Raw genomic sequence first — 16,455 nt, 5'->3', positions numbered from 1 at the left:
CCACCGGGCCGCCGTAATTAAATATCAAATGATTAATAATTATGGGCTCTGTTAAATTCATTACGTAATACCCTGACTGAGTTTTACAGTTCAGTCTCCCGTGCCTTCTCGCGCAGTAGGATGGCTAGTCAAGTTCCCAAGCGCGGTGCACTGACAATCAGGCAGTGCTTCTCAATATCCGAATTCTTGCAAAAGTGTGGAATTCTCTGCTCTTCTTCAGCCTCACAGCCTCGAACAAAGCTCTCAGGCTGTTGTACAATTCTGACGCCCAGACTGTGCATGGGCGATGCACCATATACATGCTGTAGTTCTCTCCTTTGGTACTGCAGTGTTTCGTAACCTCCAACATACATCTTATTCTCAAGTGTTAGCTTGAATTCATCCCGTTGGCCCGTCGTCGACGTGTCACCTTCGAGCCTTCAAGCTCATCAGAATCAGACCCTGATTCAGACTTTCCTTCAGCGTCATCGCAAATGACTTCCCCAACTCCTTTAATTGAGAATTCCAGTACCGAGCCCTTGAAAGGGAGAAAACGCAAGCGCAAGTCACTAGGCAATGATGATGACAACAAGACGAAGAGTTCAAAGCGTTCACGATCGTAAGTCATTGTGTTGTATATTACATGTATGTATTCAATTTCGCGTTTTCAGGAAAAAGCAGGAGTAAGTATACGAAGCACTGATCGTTTAAATGCCTGACAATCTGCACATTGCTTAGTGAGGAGCCAGAACATACCCAGGAATCGGGAGAGATACGCCTCAGTGGAGTGCAACAAGTCATCATTACTGGCATGTGATATCTATCTTCGCTCAGCTCGCATTGACGATTTCCCTGAAGGCATTCGCGCAACTGATCTTACCCTTGGTCTCCGACGAATCCCCGCTGGTTTCCATACAGTGGTCAAGACTGATGGCGCCGAATACCAGACAAGCAATAAATCTGTAGACGTGGACCAGGCTGTCCTCGAATGGCACGAGCGCATTCGCCTGTAAGTCGCCCTTATCTTCGTCTGTCCTGCAGGTATTGAGAAAGACTCTAGGCCGTGCGAGCCATCTTCTAAAGTTCAGGTCAGTGTGTATGCTTCATTTGAGTTGGGTCCTATGCTCTGTCACGGAGAACTCCTCCGCACATTCGAGATCTCCGTCGGAGAATTACTGGATCGCAGCGAAAAATCGCATTGTCAGTGTTGTCTATTGAAAATCACGCCTGACAGATGCTAACGAACACCACAGCCATAATATTTCAGCCAAAGCAGGAGGAGGTCGTATCTGCTTGTACTTCACTGTTCATAACAGTGGAACAGCAAATTTCTGATCAAGATGACGTCGCAGTTCTTTCCCCACTGATTAACGTGAGTGATAAACACAGTCTGGCATTCTGGTGCTGAGAGCTGCACCGTGTAGCCTACATCCCGGGATATGGATGAGTTAGCATCAAGTACAGATGCCGGACATCATCTTCTCGCACGATACCGCAGGACGCAGAACAGCAGCGATCTCGACCAATCCGAAACCCACTTTCAAAGGGCCTCAGATCTCTACCCCACGGACCATCCCTGCCGCCCTGCAGCACTGTTCAATCTAGCCACCGCAAAATTTGTTAGTTGCCAAGCTGGCGGAAGATACATCGACCTTGACATCGTTATTACTCTTTTTCAAGATGCCCTTGACTTGCGTCCCGTTGATCACCCGGACCGAACCGCCACTCAACTCCATCTTGCCATTGCTCTGCTCTCGCGCTTCACGAAACGAGGATCTCAAACCGATGGTGATGCAGCTACAGAGCTGCTGAGCGAAGTCCTCGATGTCTGCTACGCCAGCAGCCACATCTATAGAGCAGCTTTGATCGCGATCCAATCATGCGCTCTGCATTTGGCTGGAAATGTAAATGATCTTCAGGAGAGACCTGCCACATCCATGCCTCCGTTATCGCTGAATCAACTTGCTGCTCGAGCAGAGTGGTGTTTGCGTAACGACGAGCCCCGTACCTTAGATGAAGTGATATCCCTTCTTTATGATGCTCTGAGATACTATAATACCGGGCATGCTTACCGAGGCGCATTGCTCGGTAATCTCGCTCTAATGCTGGGAACTCGCTTTAAGCGCCGAAGCAATTGCAAAGACTTGGATCAGGCTATCGCACTTCACAGGGAAGTGCTGGATTTGTGCCCGGTCGGTCACACAGATCGGTCTGGGTCATTGAACAACCTCGCGACGCAACTCTCCTCCCGCTTTGACCACCGAGGCAACGACGAAGACTTGGATGAGGCTATCGCACTTCACAGGGAAGCGCTAGCTTTGCGCCCGGTCACACATATCGATCTCGGTCATTAAACAACCTCGCGAATGGACTATCCACCCGCTTTAAACATCAACACAATAGAGAAGACCTCGACGAATCACGAGAAAACCTACGCTGTGCATTGACTAGTGATGTGCACGGCTCGGCTTGAGGCCCTAGGCCGGCCCAAGCCGGGCCCAAATAAGCCGAGCCCAGCCTAGGCCTAAGTCACGGCCTGAGAAAGGCTTGGGCCTGGGCTTGAATTTCGAAAAGCCTGAGCCGGCGGCCTAAGCCGTGGCTTAGGCATGTTCAGTGGCACTGCCATAGAAGCCTCACCGGAGGTACGTTTTCCGACTCTATTTTTGTCTTTTCGACCTTCTGACTTTTATCACTAACCGTCCATATGTCGCAGTGAGTTGCCATGTCTTATTTGTGCTTCGGTTACTCACATTGCAGTCGAAATGCCTACTCTGTCCAACATATCCAGCAATTTACCCTCCTTTGACGCCTTTTCTCTTGTGTGTTGCTACGCAAAAGCCACGGTGAGCTGCCAGCGCTATGTCTTGTGCTTCGTGAGCTCGACATAACTCACTCCGCCGTCGGCAAACTAGATCTCAACTGCACAAGCCAATATTTTTGGTAATTTTGAAGCCTTATGTGCTTCACCTTCGCAAGTGTGATTGTCCACCCAATATCTTTCAATTGATTTATGTTGGTACGTGTCCCTCTAATATCCCAACTACCTGCTACCTACCTATGATGAGCACAGAAACCGAGCACCGTGTTGCGCGTCCTGTATGCAAAACCAAACCTACGGCGGCCCTTCTTCAACATGCGGAGAAGGCAGCACTGCCATCCCAAACCAAGGCAATTCACGACTTTGTATACCTCTCCGTACGAACTTCCATGTTATACGAAGCCAAGATGGGCCGTGACTTTATGATACTGTATCTACATCACAACGGATGTCGACATCGAACAAACATGTGCCGGTTTCAAGAATAGCGGAGCAGAATGGTCTTTCCCCGAGAGTCTGGCGTTCGATTAGACACGTGGACGGGTATGTACTTTGTACATTTTGCGTAACGGATATGCCCAATAATCGTGCAGGCAAGTGTCCCTGGTATACTCGTCGATTCTAGTGTCGGCAACATGTACGTTCAGCGCTTGACTCGAGGGTTTAACGTTTAATCCACGTGTGTACGCAGCGAGTCATTCCAGAAATCTACTAGTATGTAAGCATAGAACATGCACATTTGGGCTGTGTTGTACACAGCTACTAGTACTTATCAAGTACTCCTTCGCTCCGGACCTACTCTTATATCCCCTCTCACTCATCTTCTGACCTGGATCTGGTCAAAATGCCCTCCTTGATGGTTAAGGATTTCAATCTGGGCAAAACATATCAAAGGTGACGAGGCTCGGACTAGGAAGCTAGGGACGGAACGGACTCAGTCTTGGGTTGAAAGACTCAGCATTAGGAGATTATTCGGCGAGGAGAGGAATTAATACACTGATTGAGACGGAGAATCAATGGGGAACGTGTATGACGCATGGTAGAAAGAGTGATTATGTATGTAAAAGAAAAGATGAAGTACGTATATGAAGGTCATATCTTGATACTCCCACTCAGACGCAAATCACTGGAGGCGCGCGTGTAGCTTATTCAGCTGATTCCTCGTTTGAAGGTGAACGGAGGGCAAGCGAGTGGCGATGGTTGCGGGACAGTTTTCGTTGTAATTATGCTGCCTAATGCCACAGTGGTCTTGAGCTGTCTGTTGGCTGCGAAAAGCCGCGGCCTGGTTGGGCTTAAGCCCCGGCTTTGGGCTGGCTTGGGCTCACGGCCTAGGCTCTGAATTTTTGTGAGCCTAAGCCCTTCGAAGCCGAGCCTAAGCCGGGCTGGAACATCACTAATCGCACATTCCAAGCACCAATAGCATCTTGTGCGGTAGTTCAACGACACTACAAATGCAAAACGTTTATGGGCCCAGAACGCCAGCTGGCATCAGCTTATTGCAGAAATTATTGGGCGTGAGTATTTATTAATTTGGAAGAACTGTGACTGCATCCTCTGAGCCTGAGAGGTAGGTCCGCTTGCAACAAGGAACTCTCCTTTTCTCATGTGACTATTCTTAGCGACATTCAGAGGCCAGAGCTAGCCTTGAGATTATCCATCCAATGATGATTGACGCAATGCTCACCCATTTCCGTAACAGCCAAAGATGAGTTCATATCTGACATGTTGGTATGTTTCAATGGCGAAATTTGATGATGATTCTCCCACTCAGAAGGCAAGGCAGGACTGGCAGAATGTGGCAAGATTAGGATGAACAGAGGCTCCCTACATTGTCCAAGTCTGGAGGCCGTCTTCTCGATTTCCTCCTCGAAAGCAGGTTCGTGAAGGTATTAATGCCGAGGTTGTCTGGCAGTTTTTCAAATGTGTACGTACCACATGCAAGTCACAATAATCTTTAGTGACGTCAGCTACAATCTTGAAGGTCCAGGATCTATCTTGCTTGACAAACGGTTTACATAGTGGTCCTAACGTAGGTATCTAGATCTGATATATGTTGAGTGGGTAAACGTCGTACTCCCGGGCAAAGCCGACGTTGATTTCATGGGGAATGGATATTGCAGATCCGAAACTCGCAATGAATCGCACGTTGCTCTTGTTGGTGGCACGTCTGTGCACAGGTTTGCTCTTTAAGTTCCGGGTTACGGCGTCTTGTCGAGAGCGGGGAACAAAGGACGACGATTCTTGTTCACGCGCAATAGGACTCAGGAGCAACTTGGTAATTTTCATATCATATTCGGTTCTTTGCGCAGTGCGTACTCTTCGATGCACGGATCACGTCATGTCTAGTCATACCTGCTATAACAACACAGTGCGTATCCATTCCTTCGCCTCTCCGAGTCATTCCTACTAATACACCAACAATCCGCCGACCTGTGATAGTCTTTCCCATCCGGTCTCGGAGTGTTGTGTGTTCAATGGGTGGTACAGGTATGTGCATCTGACTTTTTTTTAAAAAAAACTCATTGGAGTTGGCAGGCTTTACAATTATGTGCGTGCGTGGCAGAGCATGGTTCCGGTAGAACTGGTCTTCCTAAAAAATTCATCTGTTCATATGCAGTCCAGGAAATCAAACGGCGTAAGAAGGATTCATGCGAAATGATATTTTGAAACACGAGCGCGTGAACCGCTACACTGAAAGAAATAGATGTCCGAATTCAAGGACTTGAACGAGTCATACTAGTCTAGTTGCATGTTTGAAAAGGGACTGCATATGGACGAGTTCTTCCTGCCGCGTCACCCGGACCACGAAGAATAATATCCAGCACAAAGTATAAAAAGCCGTCCTCTTATCGACCGTCTGATTCAAATCGTTTTGAACCCATATCACATCTCCAGTCTCACAAACAATGCGTATCTTCTCTGTCCTCGCAGTTGCTGCCGCCTTGATGGCATCAATAGTAGTATCTGCCATTCCCACACTCATGTACCGTGATCAGTCTCCTACCAAACAGAAAACCTGCCCTTCACTTTGTGGCTTAAGAACACCATGCTGCCCTGGGACGAGTTGTCAAGTAAGGAGCAGCTTCGTTGTGTGTGTGTAAGTGACCCATTTAGAATTTACCACTGGCAGGAATTGAACCATTGACTTCATCCATTAGGCCTACCTTGTAGTGTTACCAAGTACTGGCAGAATATTCCCGCTGTTTTCGCTCTAACAAATTAAACAACTATGGTGCAGTTCACTTAGTCACCGCTTACTTTGTGCAAACTTCCCACCACCTACAAAAAAAGTCGGATTTTATTTTCCTCTTGCAAAAACACTCCTTTTGATAAGTAGAATAAAACCCCAAGACAGATTTTTATTTGGATCAAATCTGAGAGAGATAAATTTTCGAGCAGTGAGTAAATTGGCGGTATGTAGCAGTAAGGTGACATAATCAGTCAAAAAGACATGCTACCATCTCTGGAATGCGTCTGTGTGATTTATACTTTGTGGAGCTGAACTGTCGGACCTGTAATTGAGCCTCCTTTGTTGGTAAGCCTGATCTGTAAGCCTCTATCCACCTGTGCATACGATGTTCCTACAGCCAAACAGTGTTCACCTGGACAGATTCAAGTGCTTTCAGCATGTTTGCCTTCAATGTCTCGAATGAGCCATCACAGTTATCTCGGAGGTATTTTTTGACTCTTCCCCAGAAAAACTCGATGAAATTGAGTTCGCAGTGGAACTTTGGCAAAAAAATGCACATGTGTCCTGCAGCCTTGATAATCTCTTGAATGAGAGGCCTCTGTTCCCAGAAATCAGGTTGATATTGAAGAATGCGCTGGTTGCAGCATTCTGTTGCACCTGGCTCGCACTTGGAGGAGCACTTTCCATGCAGGTTTGATTTCCAGAGTCCGTGCTCGCTGAGAATTACTTTGATACCTTTAGGTTGATTTGGATATTGCGGGTGGCTCGCTGTGAACACCATCTCTTGTTCAACATGGACTCCGTTGCAAACAAACCATCCATTCCGCATCCATGCCTGTTTGCCACTGGGATTAACATTCATGCGATTACCAACCCGAAGTGCATCTTCAGCATATGCTGAATGCCCCTGGGAATTGTCGATGATGAATAAAGCCTGATAACCTGCTCCATGAGCTGCTTCGAATGCCAGAATAATTTTCTCAGCCATCTGGGACTGTGTTTGGTGAGAAATCAATGCCTGCCAAATCTTGGTACAAACCTGAGTGCAAAACCATTCACCATTCAAATACCCTTCATAATTCTTCCCATATTCCATAGAGTCACCTGCTTGTGAAAGATTTCAGCAGCTTGTCAACATCTCGGAGTCCACTCTTCAACTTCTCTATCTGGGCTGCCCTGTCTTTTTCACGCTGGACATGATAGGGTACCTCAAGCTTCTGTCGTTTGATTGGTGGCACTGCAGGCAACTTGCCACTGTGACTCGTTCCCACTGCAGGAGAATATACTGACGTGGTGCCGTCTTTTTCATCATCACTGCTCCAACCATCTGAATCTGAATCTGACAGATACATAAAAGGATCATTTGTTGGTCGCAGTATGGGAGCCTCTGACAAAGCTGCACCAGGTGGCTGCGGAGTCGACGGTGGCTTCGGTGCAAACATTCAAAGCATCATTTTGACCTGTGGATTGTCTCTAAATCGATTCATAAGTACAAGTCTTTGGCCATTCAGTTCATGAGCTGACATACGATTTTTTCGCATTTTTTCGCTCTTCTGCTGCAGCCCGAGCTCACTGTGCTTGCCACTCATGTGTCTGCTGTGACTGGCCATTGTACCCAAGTCCTCGACTTTTTTTGGTTTTTTTCCAGATTGCACTCGAGACTCCTGTTGCAATTTTCTCGAATGCGGTGGGTTTGGTGAGTAGGACTGCTTCAGTGGCACTTTCAGCTTGCAGCATGCACATATTCTGCTCTAACTTGTCACCCAAGAGCTCTGAAAGAGTATCATCAGTCAACTCTGTCTCCCAGTCCAATTCTCCAGGTTCATAATCACTGTCAGAGCTGTCAACATTGACCCCACCCATATACTCACATTCTGAACACGAATCAGGTTCAATGGCAATGTAATTGTGTTGTTCTGTGGCTTCGCATTATTGGATTGGAGGCTCTGAGTCAGCAGTAGCCTTGGGACTTGGAAGGGGTGCTCTGGAATTCCATCTTGCAGTTCTGGCTTGAGCAGCAGCAGAATTTTGGTGTTTTTTGCCCATAGATGATGGTTCACGCTGTCCACAACATTTGTTAGATACATTAGATACATTTTTACTCTGTGATTGCTCAACTGCTATGAACTAATATGGAAGAATGATTGAGCTACACATGTATTCCCTATATAGATATGCTAGGGTTAGGGTCAGGATGTTACCTTGATGAAATTGGTGGTTGCACAAAGTAGGCGGTGACTAAGTGAACTGCACCATAGGGGTTGGCATTGCCGACTATTTACCTTGCTTCAGCTTCGCCTGAGTTTTCTCGTCCCCAATTTTATTATTTTTCAACTACTTGTTGCCGATGTTGACCTTGCTCTGGTAACTCTTGTTTTAACATTCATGGCATCAAACTGAATATGAAAGCACATCAATTGTCAGAAGTATTGAAGAGTTCAAATATGCTGACTCCATGGCAGTTTAGATAGTAAATCTGAAATTTAGGGGTGGGGATGCCGGGGAGTCGAAAAGTCGAACTTTGAAATTTTTTTTTTCACATGGACTACATGCTTATGTTAGCACATATTTACCAACATGTGAACATGACCTTGCAGAGCAAGGTAATAAACAGCTGTAAACACTTGCAAACAATGACATTGACACCAGCCTGAGCATCAAATACTGCCCCCTCACTTTCATGCAGTTATGCTGATTCCACCCATAATGCCACAACTTGTCTGATAGTCCAAGTCAGTACTGACATAGCCTGCTATTAGAGGCGCCCTGTGAATCATTTATGGTCACTTCAGCACGACCATGCCATGTTGCAGAATTCAAGAATAGTATAACCCTCATTGATTGTGATCGCGCTGCAACTGCATCATCAAAAAAAAACTTGTTAGCTGTCTCCTTGCAAATTCTGTGCTGAGGTACTTCACCTACTACTCAAGTTTTGGCTGCAACTAGTTCATTCCCCAACCCAGACTCCAAACCAGTCAGCGGGTGTGTAAGAGCACATAGTTCAGTCAAAGCCCAACGTAGAACCTGTACCCTGGACATGCCAAAAGGTCGTAGAAGCTGTGCAGCCAGAGGCTGGCTGGCTGTACTAAATTCACGTATATGTGGTACTGGCCAGCACGTAGAGGCATGTACAGTAATATGTGACTAGCTATATACTAGGTATCAGCTATGGACATAGGACCAGTGCTAGCCCGTAGACCCTGTCTGGCCAGAGGGGTAGGACCTGTACTGGCCAGACATCAAATGAGAGGGAGCTGGCCCATAGACCCTGTCCGGCCAGAGGGGTAGGACCTGTACTGGCCAGACATCAAAAGAGAGGGAGCTGGCCCATAGAACCTGTCTGCCAGAGGGGTAGGACCTGTACTGGCCAGACATCAAATGAGAGGGAGCTGGCCCGTAGGCCTTGTCCGGCCAGAGGGGTAGGACCTGTACTGGCCAGACATCAAATGAGAGGGAGCTGGCCCATAGACCCTGTCTGGCCAGAGGTGTAGGACCTGTACTGCCTAGATATCAAACATCTCTAAGATGTATCTCCAGTTAGACAGAGCAAAATATCATTATATTTGATATACATTGATACCAACAAGGTGATATAGGTGTGAGCAATATAACATGAGCCATGTGATAAAATGCTAAAGTTTCATGGCTTTCTTAGTGGGCTGCCTAGATCTGGAGGATCGACGGATATCAACCTTGACCTTCTTGGATGGCTTTCGAGAACCACTGGACTTGGCTCTTTTTTTCCCTTTCACCTCCACCTCCACCTCCACGTCCTTGCCCTCCTTGCCCTCCTCATCTTGCTCTACCTCCTCAACTCTCTGTTCTTCAGCTAACCGCCTCTCGTCCTCCTCCTCCTGGTTTTCTAGGAGCCTACTGGTGTCCTGCAGCTCCTTCATGGTGGCCTCAAGCATCCGATTCTCCTTCTACAACTTCTCATTCCTGGCAATATTCTTCTGAAGCATCTGCAACTCATCTGCTAGCTTCTGCCTCATCTCTGCCTCGACAACTCCCTTCACACTATCTTTGTGATCATGAGCATCATCTTTAGCTCCAAGTCCACCTCCACCAGCAGTGTTATCGAGTATAGAACTTTCCTGCTGAACTCCTTCAACTTCAGTAAATGCATAAGTCTGCCTCTGACCTTGTTAACCGACTCTACAACCATGTCAAGCACCTTGATATCCAAGATTGAGGTGCTAATGTAACTGGGAGTCTGGAAGGTGACCTCATCAGCCTCATATTCAATGGCTCGTTTACACTCCCTAAGCAGCAATCCAAGACTGAGTGTAACTCACATTGCGGATGACAAGCCAGAGATCTTGATAGATGCAGCTGTCTCTAAAAACTTCTGCACCTCACCATCCACGCAGTGCACATCATTCAGAAGGTAAGACTCTTCCCAGGACCAAGTTGCCCAGGCAGGCCATTCTTTTTGCTGGTTAAAATTTGGTTTCTGGACTCAGTTAGTATGAAGTATCACTCGGTCAATTGACAGCATACCTTGCCCAAGTCTCTGATGCCCTCAACTAAAAGAAGGTATTCATTGTTGCTGCTCAGAGACTTCAAGAATGGGATTCGATCCTTCATAGGCACCGTTGCAGGAGCACCCTCCTGAGCACCTGAAGGTCGGCTGGCCGTTGCTGTTGTACGACCTGTGGAAGCTGCTGCAGCCGACTCATTTGCACCCTTGACTTGTTACAAGAACATCTAGACGCTTGGGCCCCTACCATTATTCTTCTTATTCTCCTTGTCTCCGCCCTCGCATCACACCCTTACCCTGACCTTGCTCTTGTTATCCTCATCATCCTCGCATTCCCCTTCGCTCTCTACTTGTCGCTCCAGCAGAGCCAGTACATTTGGCCAGACCCTTTCTCTGACGAAGCATACCCATGCTCTGTTCCACCCAGTGACTGATCCTGTGGACAGCCCCTTTACCCTTACCGTCCGGACGGTAACCTATGATACAATGCACGCTGCATCCCCTTTGCCCTGTTCCCCTTCCTGATCTATGACTCGGTGCACAGTCGCACATTTTACTTATACTTAGCTCTGCAGTTGCACGATTGTGCCCCTGCTTGTTTCACTTCCTTTTTCTGTTATTTCACTCGTTTCTTATCTGCACGTTCCGGTTCGCCTATGACTCACCTTGAACATGCCTTCCTTTTCTAGTATCACCCTTTGACCAGTTCCTCTTTCGGTAGTACAAGTTATCATCCACTAATATGTTTCCTTTCCTCTATATAAACTCGCTACCATGTATCTAATTCCTTAACTTGAATCTACTTGGTTCTTGACCTCCTACTCCTAACAAGAGTGATTCCTTCAGCCTAGCCAGCTGTCTATATTCTACTTTCTTATCTGCTCATCACGGATAAGTCTCTAGTCTCGATCTTTACTCATCGACTCTGTCGACGAGCAAAGCCCCTGTTAACTAGTTGGACTTCTGTCCTTCTATTAACGCAGATCTTACGATTAACCTTCGGGTGTCATAAGCCTTGGCAGATACATTTATCGTCGAGCCCCACTTGACATAAGCTACCCAATTTGGACATAGGCATTAAATCTTACTTGCCGAAGCCTCGCCAAGTAAGACCCCTAACCTTGGGCTAGCCCAAGGACGTCCTCGACTGTTGACGACACACGCTCTGTTTGAGCATCGCCAACAGATACCATCCAAGTTGTAACATGACTAGGTTTGCCCTACGTGACATAGATGGTGTTCCACCTGACTTGCTTTCAGAGGAACTGACTGGCTCAATTTCGACATACATCTTCTTCATTTTCTCCTGGTGGGGAACCGTGTCCCTAAGGAGCTCCTTGCTCATATCACCTATTTTACCCGCAACGAATATCACCAGCTTCTTATTTTCCTCCTTCCTAGCCTGCCAGTGAGCCCAGAGCTCATTGATATTTTTGGCCCTCATATGAGATGGGTCTCTCAAGATGAAGCCTTCTGGGATTGAATTGAGGTCCAGGTAGAGAGAGGGCTTTGCCACCACCTTGTGCCAAGGCACTGGTTTGTTAGTGTTGGTAAAGACCTCTGTATAATGTATCGTAAGTTCCACAAAAACCAGTGAAGCAGACAAATACTCACTGTATGATGCACGGAATATCTGACACACCAATTCTTGTTGCCCTCTGGTGCTAACTCCAGCTCGGGAGGGAAGCTTCGGGTACCCTTTTTTGTCCAAAATGACTTCAGGTGGGCTGACCTTGCCGTCATCCTCCTCATCATCAGTTGACTGGTCATCATTTTCGTCCAGGTCTCAATTTTCCTTAAATACAGTGAAATTCTTAGAACAATAGACACTCACAAAATTCTAACTTAGACCATTCTGTGAATTTTTTAAACCCTTCAGAGATCCATTCCTTATTCCCTCGTGAACTCTGAGTAAAGGGTTTTTTACTGTTGACCGGCTTCAACTCATGACTAAATAATAATAGCAAAGTGTCATTATACCGTAATACCAAAGTGCTAAAAATACACTCACACAATGACATTTAGAGTCTGGTCAGCAGATTTCTTGTGACTAGCTAGGATCATAACCCAACATCCCATAGTACAACACATTTGTTCAGCGAAGTCATCAAGAATTCTTTTGAGGTGCCTCTTTCGATACCTGCCAAGGCAGTTAATCCGAGAATTAGAATAGTTATTTTAGATACTCACATCGTCTGGGATTCCAGAGGAGCACTGTCCCTATTCCACTTTTCCCTCGCATTCTCAACCTCCTTCTGTTGTGCAGGGGTCATGTTTTTGAACCAATCTCTAGTATGACCGGTTCTATACTTGATTTCATTCTTCACCCCTAACTTTGCTTGTTCCTCCTTGTCATACTCGTCAATCTCCTGCTTAAATAGCTTCTGGGCAACGTCCCAGTCAGTAACTGCCTTCTTGTAGAAGGCTGCATCCTTAGGACGGGCTGCTGCCTCCCTTTCCTCGGGGGACAAGGTAGATATCTCATCCTCCAGCTCATCTCCCAAAAGCTTTTCTTCCAGCCGTAAGTCATCCTCATCAGTCAAAAATTGGAGGTAGTATCGCCTGATAGCCTTCGTATTACTGTAAAATTAGTTATTAAATACACAAAAATTTGATCACACCTTTTTCAATGCCTTTGGTAACTCAATCAATTCATCCTGCAATTTGTTTTGGCAATAATACGGTCCCGGACTGTCCTCACAATACCTTGATGTGCATCCTGAGATGCAGCCAAAAATTCGGTCTGATGGAGAGCAAGTATGCCCTCAAAAGATACCTGCCATTCAGCCATGATGAGTTTAGTGATTAGCGCAAGAAAAGGGTCAATGGTATGAAAGGTATGCGTGACGTAGCAAAGAGTTGGCCGTTGATGACTCTAACATAAATTTTGCAAACATGATCATGTGACTCTGGAACTGCGTTGTAGGCACACAAAATCAAGTCAATTATTGCAAACAAACATCTACCAAACTAACTATTTGTGAAATAAATCAATCCTCATCCTCTTAGCAGACCCTTCCCCATCCATACTCCTCTGATGCTTGCCCTGTGTGCTCAACTCAACCGGAGAAAAATTGTGGAAGGAGACTGGAACCACCCAGTAGTCTTTGCCTTAGCAGCATTGACAACAAACCAGGTGGTTTTGTCGATGTGGAACTTGTAGCAAGGCTTGCACTGAGCCTTACCACACTCAGGATAGGTGCAGGAATATAGGTACCTGGATACAGGAGCCTCGGCTGGAGCATCAGGGTCAAGAGGCTCATAAGACACCTTGACGGTGACCCTCTCTGACCAACTATTGGTGGACCCACAGAGAGGGCACTGTGAAGGGACTGGGATACCCCAAGGTTGGGTCTGCATGTGGGCTCGCGCATACCTGGTGACAATGAGCTTGTGCATACCGCCAGTGTTATCCCTTGTCGTCAAAATGACGTCCGTGTGTTGTCCAAGGCGACTGGAGAGGGAGAGAGAAGACCAGGGAATGCAGTGCGGATGTCGAGGTCCTCGATTATCACTTGCTCCGCTAGAGAGAGCAAAAAGTGGGTGGCAACCAGAGGCTGAAAGTGTTTGGCAGAGAATATGATGGAGGATGCGACACCGTAGTTGAGTAGAGCTTCCTGGAGCTCACTAAAGGTGTCACCATGGGCCACAACTGAGCCGCACACTAGGAACATCATGATGGCACCACCAAGGATGCCAAATAGGGGCTTAGGACAGTAGATAGTACCTAATATCACATAAGTCAAGAAAAATGCAAAATAACAGAGACCTTACCTGAGAGATGCTCATAGCGACAAATTTACCTTTCTCTCTCCCAGCAAAAAGCCACCCACTATCTTCCTCGGAGTGATCGGAGAAGAAGGCCAAGACACGTCCGCTATGCGCAAGGTGAGACTTGAGCTGGGTGATGCGGGCGTCCTGGGGCGCGCATGTAATCGTGAACGCTCTTGTGCGTGGTGATGTCAAATGGGACCTCAATATAAATGTACCCACCGTTGGGAAAGTAGTGCTCCAAATAGTGAGAGAGCAGAGGAACGGGCGTCACAACCTCATTACTGCCACCCAGAATGAAGTGGATGACAGCAATGGGTGCAGCAGCCAATGCTGCAGATGATGCAGTCTCGAACCTGCCGTTCAATTGAAGGTAACCCTGCAGAGCAGGTTCTCCTCCTTGAGCCGGAAGGCTCCCTCTGTAGAATCCCTGTAGTCATTAGTTAGCTTTATTCAAATTGAAAATGAAATAAAACAAAGGACTCACATAGTAAGGTGCGGGCACCTTATGGGTGCGCCCAGTATGACAGCTAAGGCACCAAAAAAGGATGTCCAGTTGAGCCACCAGGCTGCGAGAGTCAGACGGCACATCAAGGCACCTGCTACACATGACCCAAGGGCAAGCACTGCACTTATAGAGCACAACGTCTCCCTCAGCACCGTCATGGCAAATAAGACACCACTAACAAATATTAGCAACAATAAATGTGTGAAGAAAGGACTTACTGAGCTGTGGGCATCTGGTTGTACTACCTCAACCTCCCCCTCACTACTTGGGCTTGCTGGAGGAGGAGAGGCAACCGGCGATCCCAGAGGTCCACTGAGTCGCCTAGCAACACCACCAGCAGCTCGCTTTTTGGCAGTATTCTTAGTCATAGTGCTGAAAAGAAGGACTTAGTAGAAAGAAGGAAGGTGTGAGGTGCAGAAACTGAACCAGCCGGTTGAACCAACAGTCATGTGACCATGGACAATGAGTGGCACAGTAAACAACAACACATCAGGTGGCCACGAAAGTCACGTGCTTGAATTGTTGAGCCGGTGCTGTGCGAATGTAAACAAAGGCAAATATGCTGTGGCCTAAAGGCGCCACCACCCATTCATATGGTTGACTTTCTTGTTTCTCTCCACTCAACACTGCCGCCTCATCCCATTAGGCACTTACACAGGCTGCAGCTGTGTAAGTGCCTAATGGTCAATGAGCGGCATCTATTTAACTTAAGTATATCTCTTTTTATCTCAAAATCCTTACTGAATAGCACTTCAGTTCTTTTATAGGTCTTCTTTTGTAAGGTGAGTACTATCTTGAGAACTCTTATGCTCACACCTTTTCTTCCTCTCTAGTGGCCTCAATCTTGAGCTCAGCGGTCTAGTGTGCGCACCGGCGCGCCTAGCCTCTATGCTTGGTCACTCTGGGGGCTTGGAGGGTGGTTTAGTGTGCACACTGGTGCGCCTATCCACCCTCACCATCAACCTTGGGCAGGGAGGTCTAGTGTGCGTGCCAGCACGCCTAGCCTCTATGCTTGAGCATTCTGGGGGCTTGGAGGGTGGTTTGGTGTGCACACTGGTACACCTATCCACCCTCATTTATCAACCTTGGGCAGGAAGGTCTAGTATGCGCGCCTAGCCTCTATGCTTGAGCATTCTGGGGACTTGGAGGGTGGTTTAGTGTGCACACTGGTGCACCTATCCACCCTCACCATCAACCTTGGGCAGGGAGGTCTAGTGTGCGCGCCGGCACATCTAGCCTCTGCACTGTCCAATACTTGGGTAATTTGGCAGTTTATCAAGGTATCTCTCTCATTATTGACAGAATGCACTCTGACCACCGCTTACAGTTTTTTTTTTGGTAAATTCACTCTCAGGTAATTTTGATTCACATTCACACCCCAAGTGCTACCAATGCTTGCAGACCGTCCTTGACTTATTTATATATACATTCAATTGTTTCTTGTAGTAGTGTGCTGTACAATGCCAAGGCGGGGAGGTCCCCTCTGCTGCGGCTTTGTATTAGCTAGTTTAGTTTTTTCTGTACATCTTAGTATTTTCGTTGTTTTCTTTACTTTATACTAGCTTTGTCATGTAATACCTTACAACAAAGCTTACAAAAGAAAGGCTGAGCACACCACCCTTCGCCCAAGTAACAAGTCATGTGACCGACCGCCCATGATGGGACATGTGACTGTGCCAGTGCGCCCCCAATAAGTAACTGACCAG

The 16,455-nt window shown here is 47.0% G+C and overlaps 3 protein-coding genes across 3 annotated transcripts; 1 reads left to right on the top strand and 2 right to left on the bottom strand.

The window, feature by feature from the left end:
• The first annotated feature begins 80 nt into the window (after nt 1–80).
• Nucleotides 81–2,612, top strand: EDB93DRAFT_768142 (uncharacterized protein). The gene is made up of 7 exons (XM_041457391.1): nt 81–598; nt 651–662; nt 718–788; nt 838–988; nt 1,040–1,179; nt 1,233–1,351; nt 1,404–2,612. The coding sequence occupies exons 1-7, from the start codon at nt 474–476 to the stop codon at nt 2,331–2,333; spliced, it is 1,548 nt and encodes a 515-aa protein (XP_041304269.1). The 5' UTR covers nt 81–473; the 3' UTR covers nt 2,334–2,612.
• Nucleotides 2,613–6,234: 3,622 nt separating this feature from the next.
• On the bottom strand, nt 6,235–8,083 carry EDB93DRAFT_1106680 (uncharacterized protein; the record flags this gene model as incomplete). The annotated part of the gene is made up of 6 exons (XM_041447649.1): nt 6,235–6,361; nt 6,803–7,005; nt 7,027–7,091; nt 7,278–7,396; nt 7,561–7,757; nt 7,859–8,083. The coding sequence occupies 6 exons, from the start codon at nt 8,081–8,083 to the stop codon at nt 6,235–6,237; spliced, it is 936 nt and encodes a 311-aa protein (XP_041304268.1).
• Nucleotides 8,084–9,622: 1,539 nt separating this feature from the next.
• On the bottom strand, nt 9,623–15,117 carry EDB93DRAFT_1253740 (uncharacterized protein; the record flags this gene model as incomplete). The annotated part of the gene is made up of 17 exons (XM_041453508.1): nt 9,623–9,860; nt 9,918–10,084; nt 10,132–10,252; nt 10,286–10,443; nt 10,491–10,681; nt 11,591–11,690; nt 11,741–12,030; nt 12,085–12,255; nt 12,305–12,420; nt 12,482–12,610; nt 12,661–13,050; nt 13,688–13,846; nt 13,903–14,177; nt 14,245–14,388; nt 14,444–14,671; nt 14,729–14,923; nt 14,968–15,117. The coding sequence occupies 17 exons, from the start codon at nt 15,115–15,117 to the stop codon at nt 9,623–9,625; spliced, it is 3,222 nt and encodes a 1,073-aa protein (XP_041304267.1).
• Between the last annotated feature and the right edge of the window lie 1,338 nt (nt 15,118–16,455).

The sequence above is a fragment of the Suillus bovinus genome, assembly GCF_016758785.1.
Source record: "Suillus bovinus strain UH-Sbo-P2 chromosome Unknown EDB93scaffold_63, whole genome shotgun sequence".
Lineage (NCBI taxonomy): Eukaryota > Fungi > Basidiomycota > Agaricomycetes > Boletales > Suillaceae > Suillus > Suillus bovinus.
Note: the sequence above shows the minus strand (reverse complement) of the source record. Positions and strands in the feature narration are given on the sequence as shown.

What these genes read in the sequence shown, in the direction of transcription:
- EDB93DRAFT_768142 (XM_041457391.1), top strand. Translation starts at nt 474, where the DNA reads ATGACTTCCCCAACTCCTTTAATTGAGAATTCCAGTACCGAGCCCTTG. An exon ending in GCAACAAGTCATCATTACTG is followed by an intron (nt 789 to 837) that starts GCATGTGATATC and finishes ATTTCCCTGAAG; the next exon opens with GCATTCGCGCAACTGATCTT. An exon ending in TCGCAGCGAAAAATCGCATT is followed by an intron (nt 1,180 to 1,232) that starts GTCAGTGTTGTC and finishes CGAACACCACAG; the next exon opens with CCATAATATTTCAGCCAAAG.